We start from the raw sequence: 15,124 nt of genomic DNA, 5'->3' as shown, positions 1-15,124 counted from the left end.
AGATAGTATAATAATGATTTAATATTAATTATAATATAATATTTGGAATTATAATAATATAAAAATATTTATAAAATAATATAAGACAATGTTAATTATTCTTATGGACATTGTGGAAGTAAAGGTACTGCCATATTTTCAATAACAAAGAGAGCAGCAAATACGATATTTTGTACAAAATAGAGATAACATTCAGCGAGCATTTGAACACCTATGTGTCATCCAAATCGCACCTTCTCTGCCTAGGACTATCATGTGTTAAAAGAGTGGTAGCACCTTGTAGTACCAAATGTGGATACTTTTATCAATAGAGGGGCTAGGACAGAAGTGAGACAAAGGCTGCCACCCCGAGATTGAGGTTGTCTTAAAATGAACTTTGAAGGCACCTCCTGGGGGAATGGGTTCGTCATTTAGGGAAGAATGATTTAGGGAGGTTTTGTAAAGTTGCGAATTGGTACAAATAATGATATGGAATTGGTCATCCTCTTGAATGGCCTGACACTATGCAAGGAGAAAGGATTATTGAATTTGGACATAGAAAGAGATTCTTTAAATGTGGTGTTTGCGATTTCATCAAACATTGCTCCTAGCTGAAAGATGAGGATGTGGGAAAAAGGCATAAGAGAGATTCTTAAGGATTTTGATTACAAAATCAAACATGTGTTCAAAGAGTTGAAAATAGAAGCAAACTTTCTTCTAAACTTTGCAGTAAATCAAGAAGAAAAAGCTATTATTTCTAATGATCCCAAGGCTTGGAATGGAGTTTCCTGCAATCTTGAGATAGACTTTGAGAGATAAGATTGCCCTTAAGATACAATTAGAGTTAGATAAGATTTTTCATGAGAGACAGGGAGAGAAGATATGGCTCGAGATATACTTAGTGATTTTCTATCTTTTTTGATAGCGTAATCAAGGAATGATATGTTGTGTGGTCGGGAGGTGTGTAGCAGAAGATTATAAGTACCTCATCAACTCAAAGGGATTCACATTGAAGCACAAAATCGAGAAATCATGGTAGGCTTACAATGGTTTATTAGGATCCCATAGTGCAAATGTGAGTGCGGCCAAGACTCGGTAGAGATGTAGATGAAAGAGATATTTGTGTTGGAAGGAGATGTACCGAGTAAGTTGTTAGGAGTATCATTGGAGAAAAAATGTAGAGCGGATCCCATTGCCACAATGATGAGCTTCTCGAATGATTTGTTTATAACATAGTTCAAACCTTGGGGGACTTCGAAGCCACAAACCATGCAATCAGGAAGATGGTGGTCGCAAAGCTCGTAGAGCCAACTATTAGAGCATTGGAGGATTTTAATCCTATGGCATATACAAGATTGGTAGCAAATGCCTTCCATATTGAGGAGTTTCTTAGGGATGGAGACAAAGTGGACGCGGTAAAAGTTCTGACGGATGGCATTAGCAGGAACAATTTGGAGACCTATGAATACACGATGTCTGTAAATGGGAGCTTGTTCCCATCTGAGCAGATTGAGAGATCACGGGAGGTCATAGAGGCCATTAGGACCCTGCTTTTCTTTGTCTATGTTTGAAATATGTAATCTTTTTTGAAGGAATGAAAGATAGCTACCCCTAGGTAGCAATTTGCATTAAAAAAAAGAAAAAAAAAGACGCACTATAATATAATAATATTACAATTTTTTTTTAATTGTAATATAATGTTACAATCATAATATAATAAAGGTATTAAAATTTAATAATACTATAATAAAGAATAATATAAGATGATATAATAATAATATTAAAATATAATATATAATTATTATATGCTTTTTATAACAAAGATAATATAATAATAACGATAATATAATAAAAGTAATTATAATATTAGATGATATAATAATAATAATACAATTGTAATTAAAATATAATAATATCATAATGATGATATAATAATAAAATATAATATATTAATTGTTATATGTGTATTATGATAAAGGCAATATAATAAAAAGATAATATAAACTTTAAAAAATAATATCATAATCATAATATTACAAAAAATAATATTAATAATAGAAGATGACATAATAATAATGTAATATTAATTAAAATATAATAATATCACAAACTATTCAAATATACTATATAAATGGTATGTGTACTCGAATATAATAAATTGTATTATATTGATTTATTATTAGATATTATATTATATTAAAAGATATAATAATATAATATAAACATATTATATAATTACAATATTAACATTCTAATAGTTAATATAATACATGATATAATATATTGAATATTACATATAATTATTTACAATATTAACATTATAATAATCAATATAATGCTTGATATATATTATAATTATATTATATAATTTATCGGCCCGTTAAGGGGCACAGCTGGGTTCAAACTAGCAATATTTGTATGTTCAGTGAGGAGTGGGAGAGACCTATGGAGGGGTGGTGGAAATTTAATTTTGACGGAGCTTCCAAGGGCAATCCCGGACCATCTGGGGCGGGTTATAGTCCGGTATTGGAAGGGTGAAGTGATAGCTTTAGGTGCTCAAAAGTTAGATGAAGGCGCAAATAAAATAGCAGAAGCGTCAACAACATTGTTAGCAGTTAGAATTGGTAAGATGTTGGGTGTCATGAAACTACATCTAGAGGGGGATTCCTTAATTGTCATTCAAGCTATTATGAAGGGTAGTATAGAGGCGTGGCACATGCAGAACCGGATAGATAGTATAATTGAAGACTTAGATACTTTGATGATTATCAAGTTAGTCATGTAAGGCGAATAGGGAATGTGGAAGATGACATTCTTTCTAAATGGGCGCTGTCCTTTAATGTGAATGGTGATTTAAAAATTGAAGACTTTCGGGAGGCTTTGTTTGAAGAGGAGTAAGGACTCTGCATTTAATGATGTTGCACGTAGGGGAAGTACGGAGAGTAGAGTTGAGGTGGTTAAAGGTGGCTGGCTTTTAAATTATGGAGAAGCATTTATTTTGGCTGCCGAAAGGATAGAACATGATATTAAGGGGAAAATTACATCAGTCATGGAAGCTTGAGTGTGAAGGAAGCCGAGCCTTAACAGAGGGTTTTAGCAGGGTGGTTTAGAACTGAGTTGAGTGCGGTGGTGGAGTGGTGTAGGGTGCAAAAATGGAAGCTAATTTCACCTTGAAGAGCAGGAAACAACTCTGCCCTTTTAAGGGGACATAACCATCAAAAGGCTTAGCAGAATGTTCAAGTTATCAGATGAATTGCTGCCACAAAGTGTGTCAATCATAGTTGGAGATGCATTCAACCTGGTCAAGCATAGGTATAAAACTTGAATGGACATTTACTTGCTGATAATGGCGTGGGAATTGGAAGTGGGGGAGAGTACTGGATCGGTGAGGTGAGTCATGCAGATTATTCATGAGGATTTCTTAGTAGGGATGGAAATGTTTTTGGAGTGGGTGGTGCCGGGTGTGGGGTTTGATATGCGAGAAGGATTGGTGGAGGATGAGCATGGTCGGCAGACAGGTTTAATTCCTTTCCTTAGGTGGTCGAGAGGCGTGTGCAAGGTGCACTGCACGCTAGAGGCGAGGCGAGGCGAGGCGAGGATGGGACACATTGAAATTGGTGGTTGAAATAAAAGAACTGGATGCTGTAATTGAGATTGCCAAAGCCAAAGCGGAGGGTTCTGCAAGACGAGTGCTACGTCCGAGGAAGTGCGGCAGACAAAAGCGAGAAAATCCGAGGAGGATTCTGGTCGGAAATGCAGTCCAAGGCAGTGAGTTGGTGGAACTGTAGTTAATTGAATGTTTTTTGTCTGTAATGAGTTGTATTTTTTTGTTAATTTCCTAGTTGGGCAGATTAGAGATGGATTTGGGTAGTTGCTTTTGGATAGTGTAGCTATCGTCTCGACATGGACGCTTTTTGTAGTGATTCTTTTTTTGAGCTGGGGGTCGTCTGTTTTAGATAGTTTGTGAATAAAGACTTTATGATGATGATGTAAGACTTTTAATTATTATCAATAAAATATAAATTATAACCGAGCAAAAACAAAAAAATTATATAATTTATCAATGTATATAGCGTACCTTTATTGCTAAGTTAGTCTTATCGGAAAAGAATTGGTTTTATTATTGTAACAGAGCTATACTGTCTCATAGACTGATTGCGCCAAATTTTTAAGAATTAATCTGCACTGTGATTAATTAGGTTTGAAATTAATAAGGTATGATTTAACTATAAGGTATGATTGTGCTAACAACTACAATGAAATTGTGTATAGCTGTCATTAAAAATTTAATTTTCATAAAGACTTGATTCTGCAGTGATTAATTAGGGTCAAAAATTAGGATAATGTGTCTTAGCTAGGAAACCAGGCCGAAATTTAGGATAATGCTACTTTGTTATGAATGTTGTGGATGGCTTTACAAATCCTATACTTGATCACTAGTCTTTGGTCTTCGCTTTACAAATCCTACAGTTGATCACTAGTCTTCGGTCTTCAAGTTGATTACCATTATTTTAGTAAACAATATTTAGGCTGAGTGGCTTCTTTGTTCAAGTTGTAAAAGTTATCTCCACCGACATTTTCCTTGCCACATGTTGTTGGCAAAACTTTGCAGTGACTGCCTTGAATAGGCAGCTAAGAATCTTTAATGCATGTTGGCAAGCAACTTTTTTTTAATGGAATTCACACTCTTCCGTTTGTAATTTGTACACTGTACAATGCAGTGATTGATTTTGTGTAAAAAGGACTGTCTTAATTAGATTGTGTGGTTGCTTATCTGTTCCTTTTTAATGTTAGAAACTATATTTGATGTGAAATGTAGGAGGCTAAAAAGGCGACGGCAGTAACCGGAAAGGTTAATGTAACTCCTTTATCAGAAGAAAAAGCTGTTGATGAGGAGCCTTTGACTTATGCAAACAAAACAGTATGTGATATTATATTTGACAGCCATTTTTATATGTGAGCAATTTGCTAGATATATGGATTAGTGTATGGCCAGGTGATTTCTGCTTGTAATGTAAATTCACTCCATCACTGCGAATAGGTGGATCTGAAATTTGTTTCGGTCATTGTGTTTCTGTTTTCATCATTACGGGCTTACCGCATGGCCCATAAGCTGATAATGTTTATTCTTTTTCCAGGAGGCAAAGAATGCTTTTAAGGAACTTCTTGAGTCTGCCCATGTTGAATCTGATTGGACGTGGGAGCAGGTTGTATAGAAATGTCCTAATTTGCATATTTTCTTTTTATTTAATTATTATTTTTTCTTTTATTTATTTCTAAAGCAAGGGAAAAATGAAAATATACTTTACAGGCTATGCGGATAATCATCAATGATAAGCGATATGGAGCTCTCAAAACCCTTGGGGAGCGAAAACAAGCGTTCAATGAAGTAAGACTGCGGTTTGCTGCTTCAGAAATTCAATTTAATTTTCCATAAACAAAATAACATTTAACGCAAATTTATTGAGGGATGGAATGCCAATGCTAATGTAATTTTTATTCATCAATGTATTAGTATTTGGCCCAGCGTAAGAAGCATGAGGCTGAAGAACGACGTATACGGCAAAAAAGAGCTCGGGAAGATTTTATCATTATGTTGGAGGTAACTTTTTTACCATATTTTACATAAAATAAACCTAATTATTGATTTTGAGAACTGAATCAGTAAAATTCAACAAAAAATTGAAAATGCAATTGAATATTGGCTTGATATCTGCACATATTTTGCAGGAGAGTAAGGAACTGACATCGGCAACACGATGGAGGTTGGTTCATTTGTTTAACGTTCTAGTATGTTTTGGGAAACTTTTATAGCTGGAGTTCACGGTAGTTGTGGCATAAGTGGTGATTTGTTAAACTAATACTTTTAACTTGCAATGAGCAGCAAGGCTGTCACTATATTTGAGAGTGATGCAAGGTTTCATGCAGTAGACCGAGGAAGAGATAGAGAGGAGCTCTTTGAGGGCTATCTACTTGAGTTGGAGAGAAAGGTGTGGCCTGCTTTGAATTATGATGAAATGTCTTTGTATTATTGAGTATTTCTCATGTTAATGGCATGTTATAGAACCCGTAGGATGTATGTATGTTTCCATTGAACCTAATTGGCCTCATTAATTGGTTAAGATGTCTATATTTAGCTGTGAACAATTGGTCTTGGCTATTTTCTTGTTCAAGCAGCATTATTAGTGATTTGGTTAGTGGCAGCAGGTTGTGATCAAACTCAATGCTTTTTACATTGATATTTTCATTTTGAGTAGATAACATTTTGAAGTAGCATAGATGCCAATTCATAGCATATCGGTGTTTGTGCCTCTGAAGATGATTGAATTGTGGAAGGGATAAACTATGGCACTTGGCTTGCCTGATTTTTGTATGCAAACCCTTGTGTTATCGACTCTGTTGGTGTTGAAATTGTGGCAAAGCTTGTGAGTGAAATAGGCCCAACCAGTTGGGTTACACCTTCAATTATCTCATGTCAAAATTAGTCAGGATGGTGCAAGTACAGGAAATTGAGACAGATAAAATTTTGGGTCAGACACAGCTCAGTTAACTGTAGAAATCATGGGCCAAAATATTTCGTTTAGGATTCCCAGCAATAGCTAGTTACTTTTGACTAAAAAATGAAAAAGTTAAAACATGGTTGGTAAGAGGCATGTTAAGTAAATTTTAAGATTTGATCATTAATGAGAATCGCATCAGATCTGGCCAGAGGTACCTTAAAATGTTAGATACGGAGAAACCTGGATGGTATTCACAAAAGAACAGGCTCTTTTAGCTCCTACTACATACAAAGGCTGTTTCTTGTTCCTTTTTTTTGAATTTTTCCTTGATTTATTTATCAATATAGAAGAACTACTTTGTTCAAAGTCTTTAATCTGCAAAATTAAAAAAACTGAACCACAGTATGCTAGTATAAGACTATTCTACCATAATATCACCTCTCTATGCAGAGATTTTATGTATGTATAGTTTATTATAAAACATAACATTTTGTGAGGAATTCAGGAACGGGAGAAGGCACGTGAGGAGCGAAAAAAGAATATTATTGAGTATAGGGCCTTTTTGGAGTCTTGCGATTTCATAAAGGTGCACACCTCAAATTTTTTCTCAAAATCTTTTGTAATGCTGTTACATTTTAAGAGTTATTAGAATGATTGATGGTTTGATGTCTAATTTTTAGGCAAATACTCAATGGAGAAAAGTTCAAGATAGGCTGGAGGATGATGAGAGATGCTCAAGACTGGATAAAATTGACCGGTTGGAGATTTTCCAGGTGACATTGAATTCCATCTGCATCATTTTTTGAGTTATTTTGTTTTGTTATTTTAGCCATTAATATAGGTTTTTGATATGGCAGGAGTATATACGTGATTTGGAGAAGGAAGAAGAAGAAGAACGAAAGATTCAAAAGGTGCCTGGAATGAGAGTAGTGCTTCCATAGTTTTTACTGTCTTACGTTTGCACATTTGAATGACTTGAATTTGTTTACTGCAGGAACAATTGCGTCGAAAGGAACGTAAAAATCGGGATGAATTTCGAAGGTTAATGGAGGACCATAAGGCCAGTGGCCTGCTTGCAGCAAAGACACACTGGCGTGATTACTGTGCCAAGGTATTAATTGTGTGGCTTTTCTTTCTTTTTTTTGAATACTTGTGTGAAATTTTAAAGTTTTTTTTTAGCGTTACTTTCAGTGGAGTTCTATTTGCGTTCATTCTAAGATTATGTGCTTCTATGTAAGACCTTTGATCTGTTTCATTGTAGGTCAAGGACCATCCTGCTTATCTAGCTGTGGCCTCAAACACATCTGGTTCGACGCCCAAGGATTTGTTTGAAGATGTTGCAGAAGAGATGGAAAAGCAGGTATGGAATTTAGAAATTACACAATGATTTTATTGCAGAAGTTAATTGTGCTTTTACTATCAGGTTTGTGAATCATTGTTAATCAATGCAATGCATGTTTCCGACTTTGAATCTGATGTATGGTTGACAGTACCAGGAGGACAAAGCAAATATAAAAGATGCTTTGAAGGCAGGAAAGGTGTGTCTTTCTTCCTTTGAGATTTTCCATCGAATGTTAAATATATTGTAATCCATTTGATGTGATGATTGCAGTTCACAGTAACATCAACATGGACTCTTGACAAGTTCAAAGCCTCCATTGGTGAAGTATATGATTTGGCTGCTGCATCGGAAACAAATCTCAAGGTTTGTTTTAGTTCCATATCTAGATTTTTGGTATCAGCTACATAATCTTTACAAGAAAACTATTTGGGATTTAATCTGAACGATGCGAAATTGGTGTTATGCTCTGTCACATGTTGTTACGCTCATACCAGATGCTAACTGTATAAGCTGTAGTATGTTGTAACTGATTTGTGCTGGCAATAATCACTATTGCAAATCCACAACATTCTGCTCTCATTTGTAGAAAAGTAATGCAAGTTATTTTCAGATATATAATTTTTTTGGTCTGGTTGGTATCTTGCGTCTCCCTTACAGCTTGTGTTTGAAGAAGTGCTTGAACGGACAAGGGAAAAGGAAGAGAAAGAAGCAAAAAAGAGGCAAAGGCTGGCAGACGATTTCACAGATTTGCTTTATTCTGTGAAGGTTTGAATTCTTACTTTTGAAAAAAATATCCTTGCAAACATTTTCTCTTCTCCCTTTACCTTTTCTTACATCTGAAGTACATCTTCATATTGTGCTGTACATAAAAAATCCTTATTACTGAATTTCTATTTACTTCTTGGATGGATTGATTATAATTTCAGGAAATCGTTGCTTCCTCAAAATGGGAGGATTGCATACCTTTGCTTGAAGATGCCCAAGAGTACAGGTAAAAGAGTAACTAATAATAATTAATCTATTGCAAGTAATAGAAGGCAGTTATTATGTGCCTTCCACTATAATTATATAAATATACCTTGGATGTGAATATTCAGGGCAATTAGTGATGAAAGCTTCCGTCGGGAGTTATTTGATGAGTATGTTGCACACCTTCAAGAAAAGGTTAAGGAAAAGGAACGCAAACGAGATGAAGAAAAGGTATTTAACAATAAACAAACTTGTTACTTTTCTTTCCTTTGTTTATCATTTCCTCTTTCATGTCTAAATTTGTTAAGATCAAATTGATCAAATCTTTCAGACATCAGCATTCCATCATGTTGTTGAAAAGACCGCCTGAAAGAATATTTGGATGAGTGTTGTATTAACTGCTTGCTAATTAACTAGTTTTGCAAACTAGCTATTACAAGTTAAATTGTTGCAAACTAGCCTTGCACGGAAATGGATACAGCATCAGATACGGATATGGCCATTTTTAAGACCTCTCATATGGATATGACAGGATACGACTCTCGTAAAAAACACATACACATATATTTAAGTTTTAACACAATTTTTAAGTTATTAAAGAAGATTTTCGTTACTGTAAAAGCAATATATTAATAAAAAAATATTATTTATAACTATTATTTAATTTCACCAAAATTATATATCCGATATCGAAGTAATGGTGACTACTGAAACAATTATATAAATAAAAAACTAAATATTATAGAACTAAATAAATATAAACAATTGTATAAATAAAAAAATAAATATAAAACATTTATATAAATAAAAGAACTAAATATAAATAAGGCGGCATCAACAACTGTTAGTAGGGCATTTTGATAGCCATAGCCTCATCCATTTCCAGTCCCATTCATTGGAGATCTCATGCCAGGGGGATCCCATGCCAGTTCACCAAGTGGTTGCATTTAATCCGGATCCAGAGTAACTATAGTTGATTCACCACCTAACCCTAATCAATCGAGAAAAAAATATAAATTTAACTTAGATTTTAGAAGTTTAAATTTTAATATAAATCCTATTCATGAAAACTATATAAAACTAAAATTTAAACTATTGAAATTTAAAATCGCACTATACACTGCAAAGCCTTAGGGGAAACTACTAAAATCGAAACAAAACTATTATGTTAAATTTAGGGGAAAATCTAAATAAATAATATATATTTCGAATACAGTATCAGATTAAATTCGAATCTGACTTATAAAATCAAACTAAATAAATCGAATCAGATTCAAAGCAAACTCTATAAAGATAAAATCATAAAAACTATACTAAATAAAAACAATAATAATATAGTTTAAAATTGAACTTACCTGAACAGAGCGTTGGAGAGAAGGGAAAAACAGGTTGAGGCTTGGATCTGAACTTCACAGAAGTAATTAGCGTATTGCTCTCATTAGCTTTCCATTCAACTACTTTTCTGAACATTTTCCCTTTTGGGCTCATTGCAATCACATTTATCAATGGTTTATTTCTATAATCCTTCTATCCATCACAAATGCTATAAATTTTCGAGATACATAGTGAAGTTCGAATCATTTGTCAATAATGTTTCATTCTTTAGCCAAAATGATAGTATGAAGCGTCTCATAGTCTAGACATTTGTATCTTTTTGGTGCCTTACTGATTTATCTAACCATCTCTTGTCAACACGAAGAGCACACCACATTAAATGCAATCCCATTCAGATACAAGCAATAAACAATATGTTTGGTCTATTCCCTCTCAACCTTGCAAATTAATTTTTTTTTTTCAAAAGAGTCTTAATTGCTTTACTCGTCTCTTGTAGATGTGAATGGATGTGGATGCAAAGGCGGCCACAAGACGTAGAAGCCACCTCGACCTTGTTTTGTAGCAAAGGTGGCTACAAGACACACAAGCCACCTTGTCCTTGTTTTGTAGCAAAGGTGGCCACAAACCTTGTTTTATGAACCTTTATGCACCTTAAGGCACTCGTGACATGCTCATTTATAACCTTCACCACCTTGAATTATTTGACAATGGGGACATAGGTCTACAATACAATCTAGTGTTACGTTGAGCCACTTGATATTCCCTTCACTGGCATTGGAGAAAATAAATAAAAATGCCAATCTTCTCACAATATTAAAACTATTGATATAATGATGATTTGAAAATAAAGTTGAATAACTTAATTAATAATGATTTTTATTTAAAATACAATAAGATCTTGTAAAAATATGAACAATCAAGTAAAAATGTAATAATAAATATGAAATTTATTTTCTTAAAGAAAATAAACTTCTATAATAAAAATAGGGAACAAGTCCCAAGATTAGAAGAGATGTGGCAAAAGCCAATCATGTGGAGTAGGTAACTACCTTCTTAACCAACTATATAAGATAAAATGTTCACATCCATGAATAATGGTCATACAAAGCATGTTTAAAACGAAGATAGCTTTCCTAAATTGTTAGCTTTTTGCCTTGCATGTAGTAATTTCTAGAGGCATGCATGCTCTTCAAAGAAGGTTGCAATATTGTAGCAACCTACCCCTTTTTTTCGATTTTTGCAATGCTAGGGATGCAATGCAAATGTATTAAACACTTTTTGATCACCCAGATCTCGGAGTGGGAAAGGTGAGAGCATACGGGTCTACAACCACAAAAATATTTAATGAATGCAGTTACACATGAAATGGTGGCAAGCCGACCAAAACAAGCAGGCGGCACACCTCTTTGGTGGACTGTGTAATATGACATGCAAGTGGCAAATCCAGCCTATCAACACCTCTTTGGCTCATTGTATGTAAGCAATGCAAATCCACTGGCAGAATTTCTAAGTTTGACTAAGATGAAATTGATCAATAATGCCAGCTTGTTTATGCGAAACGGGCTGATTGTAAAATGCTATAAATATTCCAATGGTACTACTATCTGGGGTTTACAAGACATATAAGTGAAGATTCCAATGGTACTACTATCTGGGGTTTACAAGACATTAATAAAATGCATTATAAATTAAATCTGAGGGAGGAAGTAAACTGCTGATATAAACTGATCAAGTTCTGATAACAATCTCAAACTGCTGTAACCTAGGTTACCGAATCGTGGCATTTACATGCCAATTACGGGTACGAAACGTTTTGGAATCGGATTCTGGTTTGAATCTCCTAGGGATTCGACTAGGGTTCGGATTTTATTTGCTCTAATTGTCTTTTAGTTTTACATGTTGAATCCGAACGATTCGTGTAACAAAATAAGGTTTAAGAACCCTGTTTTTTTAGCGTTTCAATTGCAAACTCGATATTTGAAGGGTTTAATAATCTCCTTGAACATTGTCGCCTCAGGCCTCTTCGGAAATCTGTCTCAAGAGGAAGAAGCGAGACTTTCTAGTCCGTTACAGGAGTTCTGAGTGACGGAAGAGAAGTGGGACTTTCGGTGAACTGGGCAACACTCAATTTTTTTTTTAATTTAATCCTTTTTATGATACTTCACACATAATCAGACGAAAATATTTGCACAACTTTTTCGATATGAACTTTGGAATAATAACATTAGCCATCTAAATTTATTTCATATGTCCTTTTTAATTTATTCGAAATTTATATTTTGAAGTAACATTCCCTTTACGATTACTAGCGTCATGGGAGATTCTATTTAGATTGCTTTTAATTAATTGGAATTTTATTTAATCAAAATAAAATGTTTAGACAAGTTTATTTAAAATATCATTTTTAATTTAATGTGAATATTATTAAATTTAATACTTTTTTAAACAATCATTAATCTTATTAATTATTACTATACTTAATATAGTGGCATATAAAATATTTGTGAAAAATATAATATATATTATTTGTATTAAATTATATTAATTATTTTTAAATTGGTTATATGTATATATGAATGTCGTGTTGAATGATATCTATATTAGAAAAGTAGTTTTATCCTATTTGATATGGTATTCCTATCGTGCTATGATTTTTTCAATATTTATTATTATTTTTATATGTTAAGAAATAAATTTAATATAATAAAACTTTATATATATATATATATATATATATATATATATAATATTTTTTTGTGCGGATGTACCCAAAACGCACCCAAAATTCCAAATGTTTTTTGCCGTACTGGCATACCGTACCCACGTACCCAATCCCGAATCTGATTATGCAACTTGGGCTGTAACAACCCATTATAAGGCAAATTCAATTTAAGCATGAACCAACTGCAGAATACCTTATGATGATGATATAGAATGCTGATCCTGTCTTAAGACTCTCTATACTGCTGATAACATTTTTTATTCAGGTCTGTTACATACTCGATTACTCAGCTGACACCCCAAAATGTTGATACAGCTATCCTAAACTGAAAGTTTACTGAAGCTGGCACACCAAACTGCTGTTACCACTCATAAACACGCTGAGAAGTTTCTTATATCAGATTGATAGATATATTGTGACTTATACAGGTTTGAAACAAAGACCTAGCTGCTGGGACATCAGTGATGTAAGTGTACGAAACACAAATAGTCATGCAAAAATCTTAAATTACACTTCCAAAATGATTCTTCTATATTCACCTAAGCTGGGCGCCACCAAATAGCCCCAAAAACAAACAAAAGGACAGTGCTTTACCTTCTTCTTTCACTAGCCTGCTTTTGGACTTCTACATCCAGCAACTAGGGAGTATGGCCCCTCCAATAATGACCCCCTGATCTGTATGGACAGTATGTAGCAGCAAGGGCAAGAATAATTGGCAAATGAATCCCTCTAACATGCTCTAGGAATGAAATAGGAAGTGTACAGCCTACTTGAAAAGGTACAACCTTGCCTGGAATATACGGCCAACAGCTGCAAGAAAAGGTAGGCCCTTCACCAACATTCACGAACTTCTTTTAATTCAGTCAATAGCAACGTAATTTTTAACAATTCCAAAACACATCAAAATACATTAAAGGTAACCATCTTTAACTTGAGAATACTTCACTTGCAAGCGCTGTTGTGATTTCTAGATGAAACCATCAAATCAAGCTCAAAAGTTTGTGTCCTTATTTTTGAGAGTTTTTGACTTCAAGAATAAAATACTCAAAAATCCCTAAGAGTAAAAGTAGATATGAAAAATGGCAACCCTTTTCTCTTCTCATCTTTTCCTTTTATAACTTTCTTGGTGAACAAAATATTAATTTTCCTTTTTGGTTTCATATTCCATTTAATATTTTGAAATTATTTGAAATTGTGTAAAGTGTTCACCTTTTTCCTCCATGAGCCTAATGCCTCCTCCTTGCACAACTTGTAGTCACTTTTCACTTTTTAAATAATTAAATATGCTATAAATTTAAAAATATAAAGATCATTACTTTTGACAACTTGATTATTTAATTTGCCTATTTCTTTTTTTGATGCCAATTAGCTTATGGGAAAAAGGGAAATAGGCTAATGGCCCCAAATTCGCTTACATGTGAGAAGGGGGCATTACAAATGTGGCCATATGCATGCATACAAGCAAAATGCAACACTTTTATGCATGAGAAAGCAAAAACATGCACACATGCAATTGTGAAACAACATAAATACAACTTAAGTCACAAAATACGACAATTTTAATGGATGAGGTTCAAATTTAATCGAATTTCTAACTTTTATAAAAAAATTGTTGAAATTCGGCCATAAAAAAAATCTACTAAAAAGTGGGCAGATGGCAGAATAACTTTTACATATGAAATAAAGTAATCCAATACATTTACACTTTTGTATATAAAAGAAATGGCAAGTTCCTAGAATAAGAGGGTGGTTTCCTGCACGCTAAGATTCAATTCAACATGGTCCCCGGCTGTGGCTATATAAAGGCCAGACAGAAAATGATAACATGCAAACCCACATTGAACTATCACCTAGTAAAAAAATTCTTAGAGAATGCAGGTGTCAATTGCACTTCCTTCTGCAGGTTCAAAAGGGATTCCGCTGTACATTGTATTAGGCATATCATATATGATCACTAGCATTATTGAAATAACTATGTTTCTTATGGTTTATATTTTATGAATGTGCCATCTTTTTATAATGACTTCAAATCTATTTTAGCAATGTTAAGCTATTTTGATAATTTATTAGAAGTATACATATATTTAAAAATAAACAAAATTATATAAGGTGATTTTTATCCGATTTTTTTTTCTTCAAATTTTTCCCTTGTCGAATTTCATCCGAATTTCTTGGCTGTCAAATTCGAATCCGAATTCGAACCTTGTGACCTAGAATACAACTATATGCATACAAAAGTAGAAAAACATAGATGTTTGCTCGTACCTTGTGCACTTC

General features: G+C 33.7%; 1 protein-coding gene across 20 annotated transcripts in view; it reads left to right on the top strand.

Moving 5' to 3' along the window:
- Positions 1–15,124, top strand: part of LOC131050727 (pre-mRNA-processing protein 40A) — a 44,408-nt gene that overhangs the window by 17,134 nt on the left and 12,150 nt on the right. For all 20 annotated transcript variants that reach the window (XR_009107011.2, XR_009107008.2, XR_009107010.2 and 17 more), the window contains 16 exons: positions 4,799–4,900; positions 5,118–5,186; positions 5,291–5,368; positions 5,495–5,581; positions 5,710–5,744; positions 5,864–5,969; positions 6,985–7,065; positions 7,160–7,252; positions 7,337–7,390; positions 7,474–7,590; positions 7,741–7,839; positions 7,970–8,017; positions 8,092–8,184; positions 8,479–8,586; positions 8,748–8,812; positions 8,919–9,021. Coding sequence is in view for 12 of the 20 variants with exons in the window: in XM_059214045.1 (XP_059070028.1) it covers positions 4,799–4,900; positions 5,118–5,186; positions 5,291–5,368; positions 5,495–5,581; positions 5,710–5,744; positions 5,864–5,969; positions 6,985–7,065; positions 7,160–7,252; positions 7,337–7,390; positions 7,474–7,590; positions 7,741–7,839; positions 7,970–8,017; positions 8,092–8,184; positions 8,479–8,586; positions 8,748–8,812; positions 8,919–9,021 (1,338 nt within the window). In the remaining 8 variants the exon portion in view is untranslated. The remainder of the gene's footprint in view (positions 1–4,798; positions 4,901–5,117; positions 5,187–5,290; positions 5,369–5,494; positions 5,582–5,709; positions 5,745–5,863; positions 5,970–6,984; positions 7,066–7,159; positions 7,253–7,336; positions 7,391–7,473; positions 7,591–7,740; positions 7,840–7,969; positions 8,018–8,091; positions 8,185–8,478; positions 8,587–8,747; positions 8,813–8,918; positions 9,022–15,124) is intronic.

Source organism: Cryptomeria japonica, chromosome 11, assembly GCF_030272615.1.
Source record: "Cryptomeria japonica chromosome 11, Sugi_1.0, whole genome shotgun sequence".
In the NCBI taxonomy this organism is placed as follows: Eukaryota; Viridiplantae; Streptophyta; class Pinopsida; order Cupressales; family Cupressaceae; genus Cryptomeria; species Cryptomeria japonica.
The sequence above is the reverse complement of the archived record's forward strand: the minus strand, read 5'-3'. Positions and strand labels throughout refer to the sequence as shown.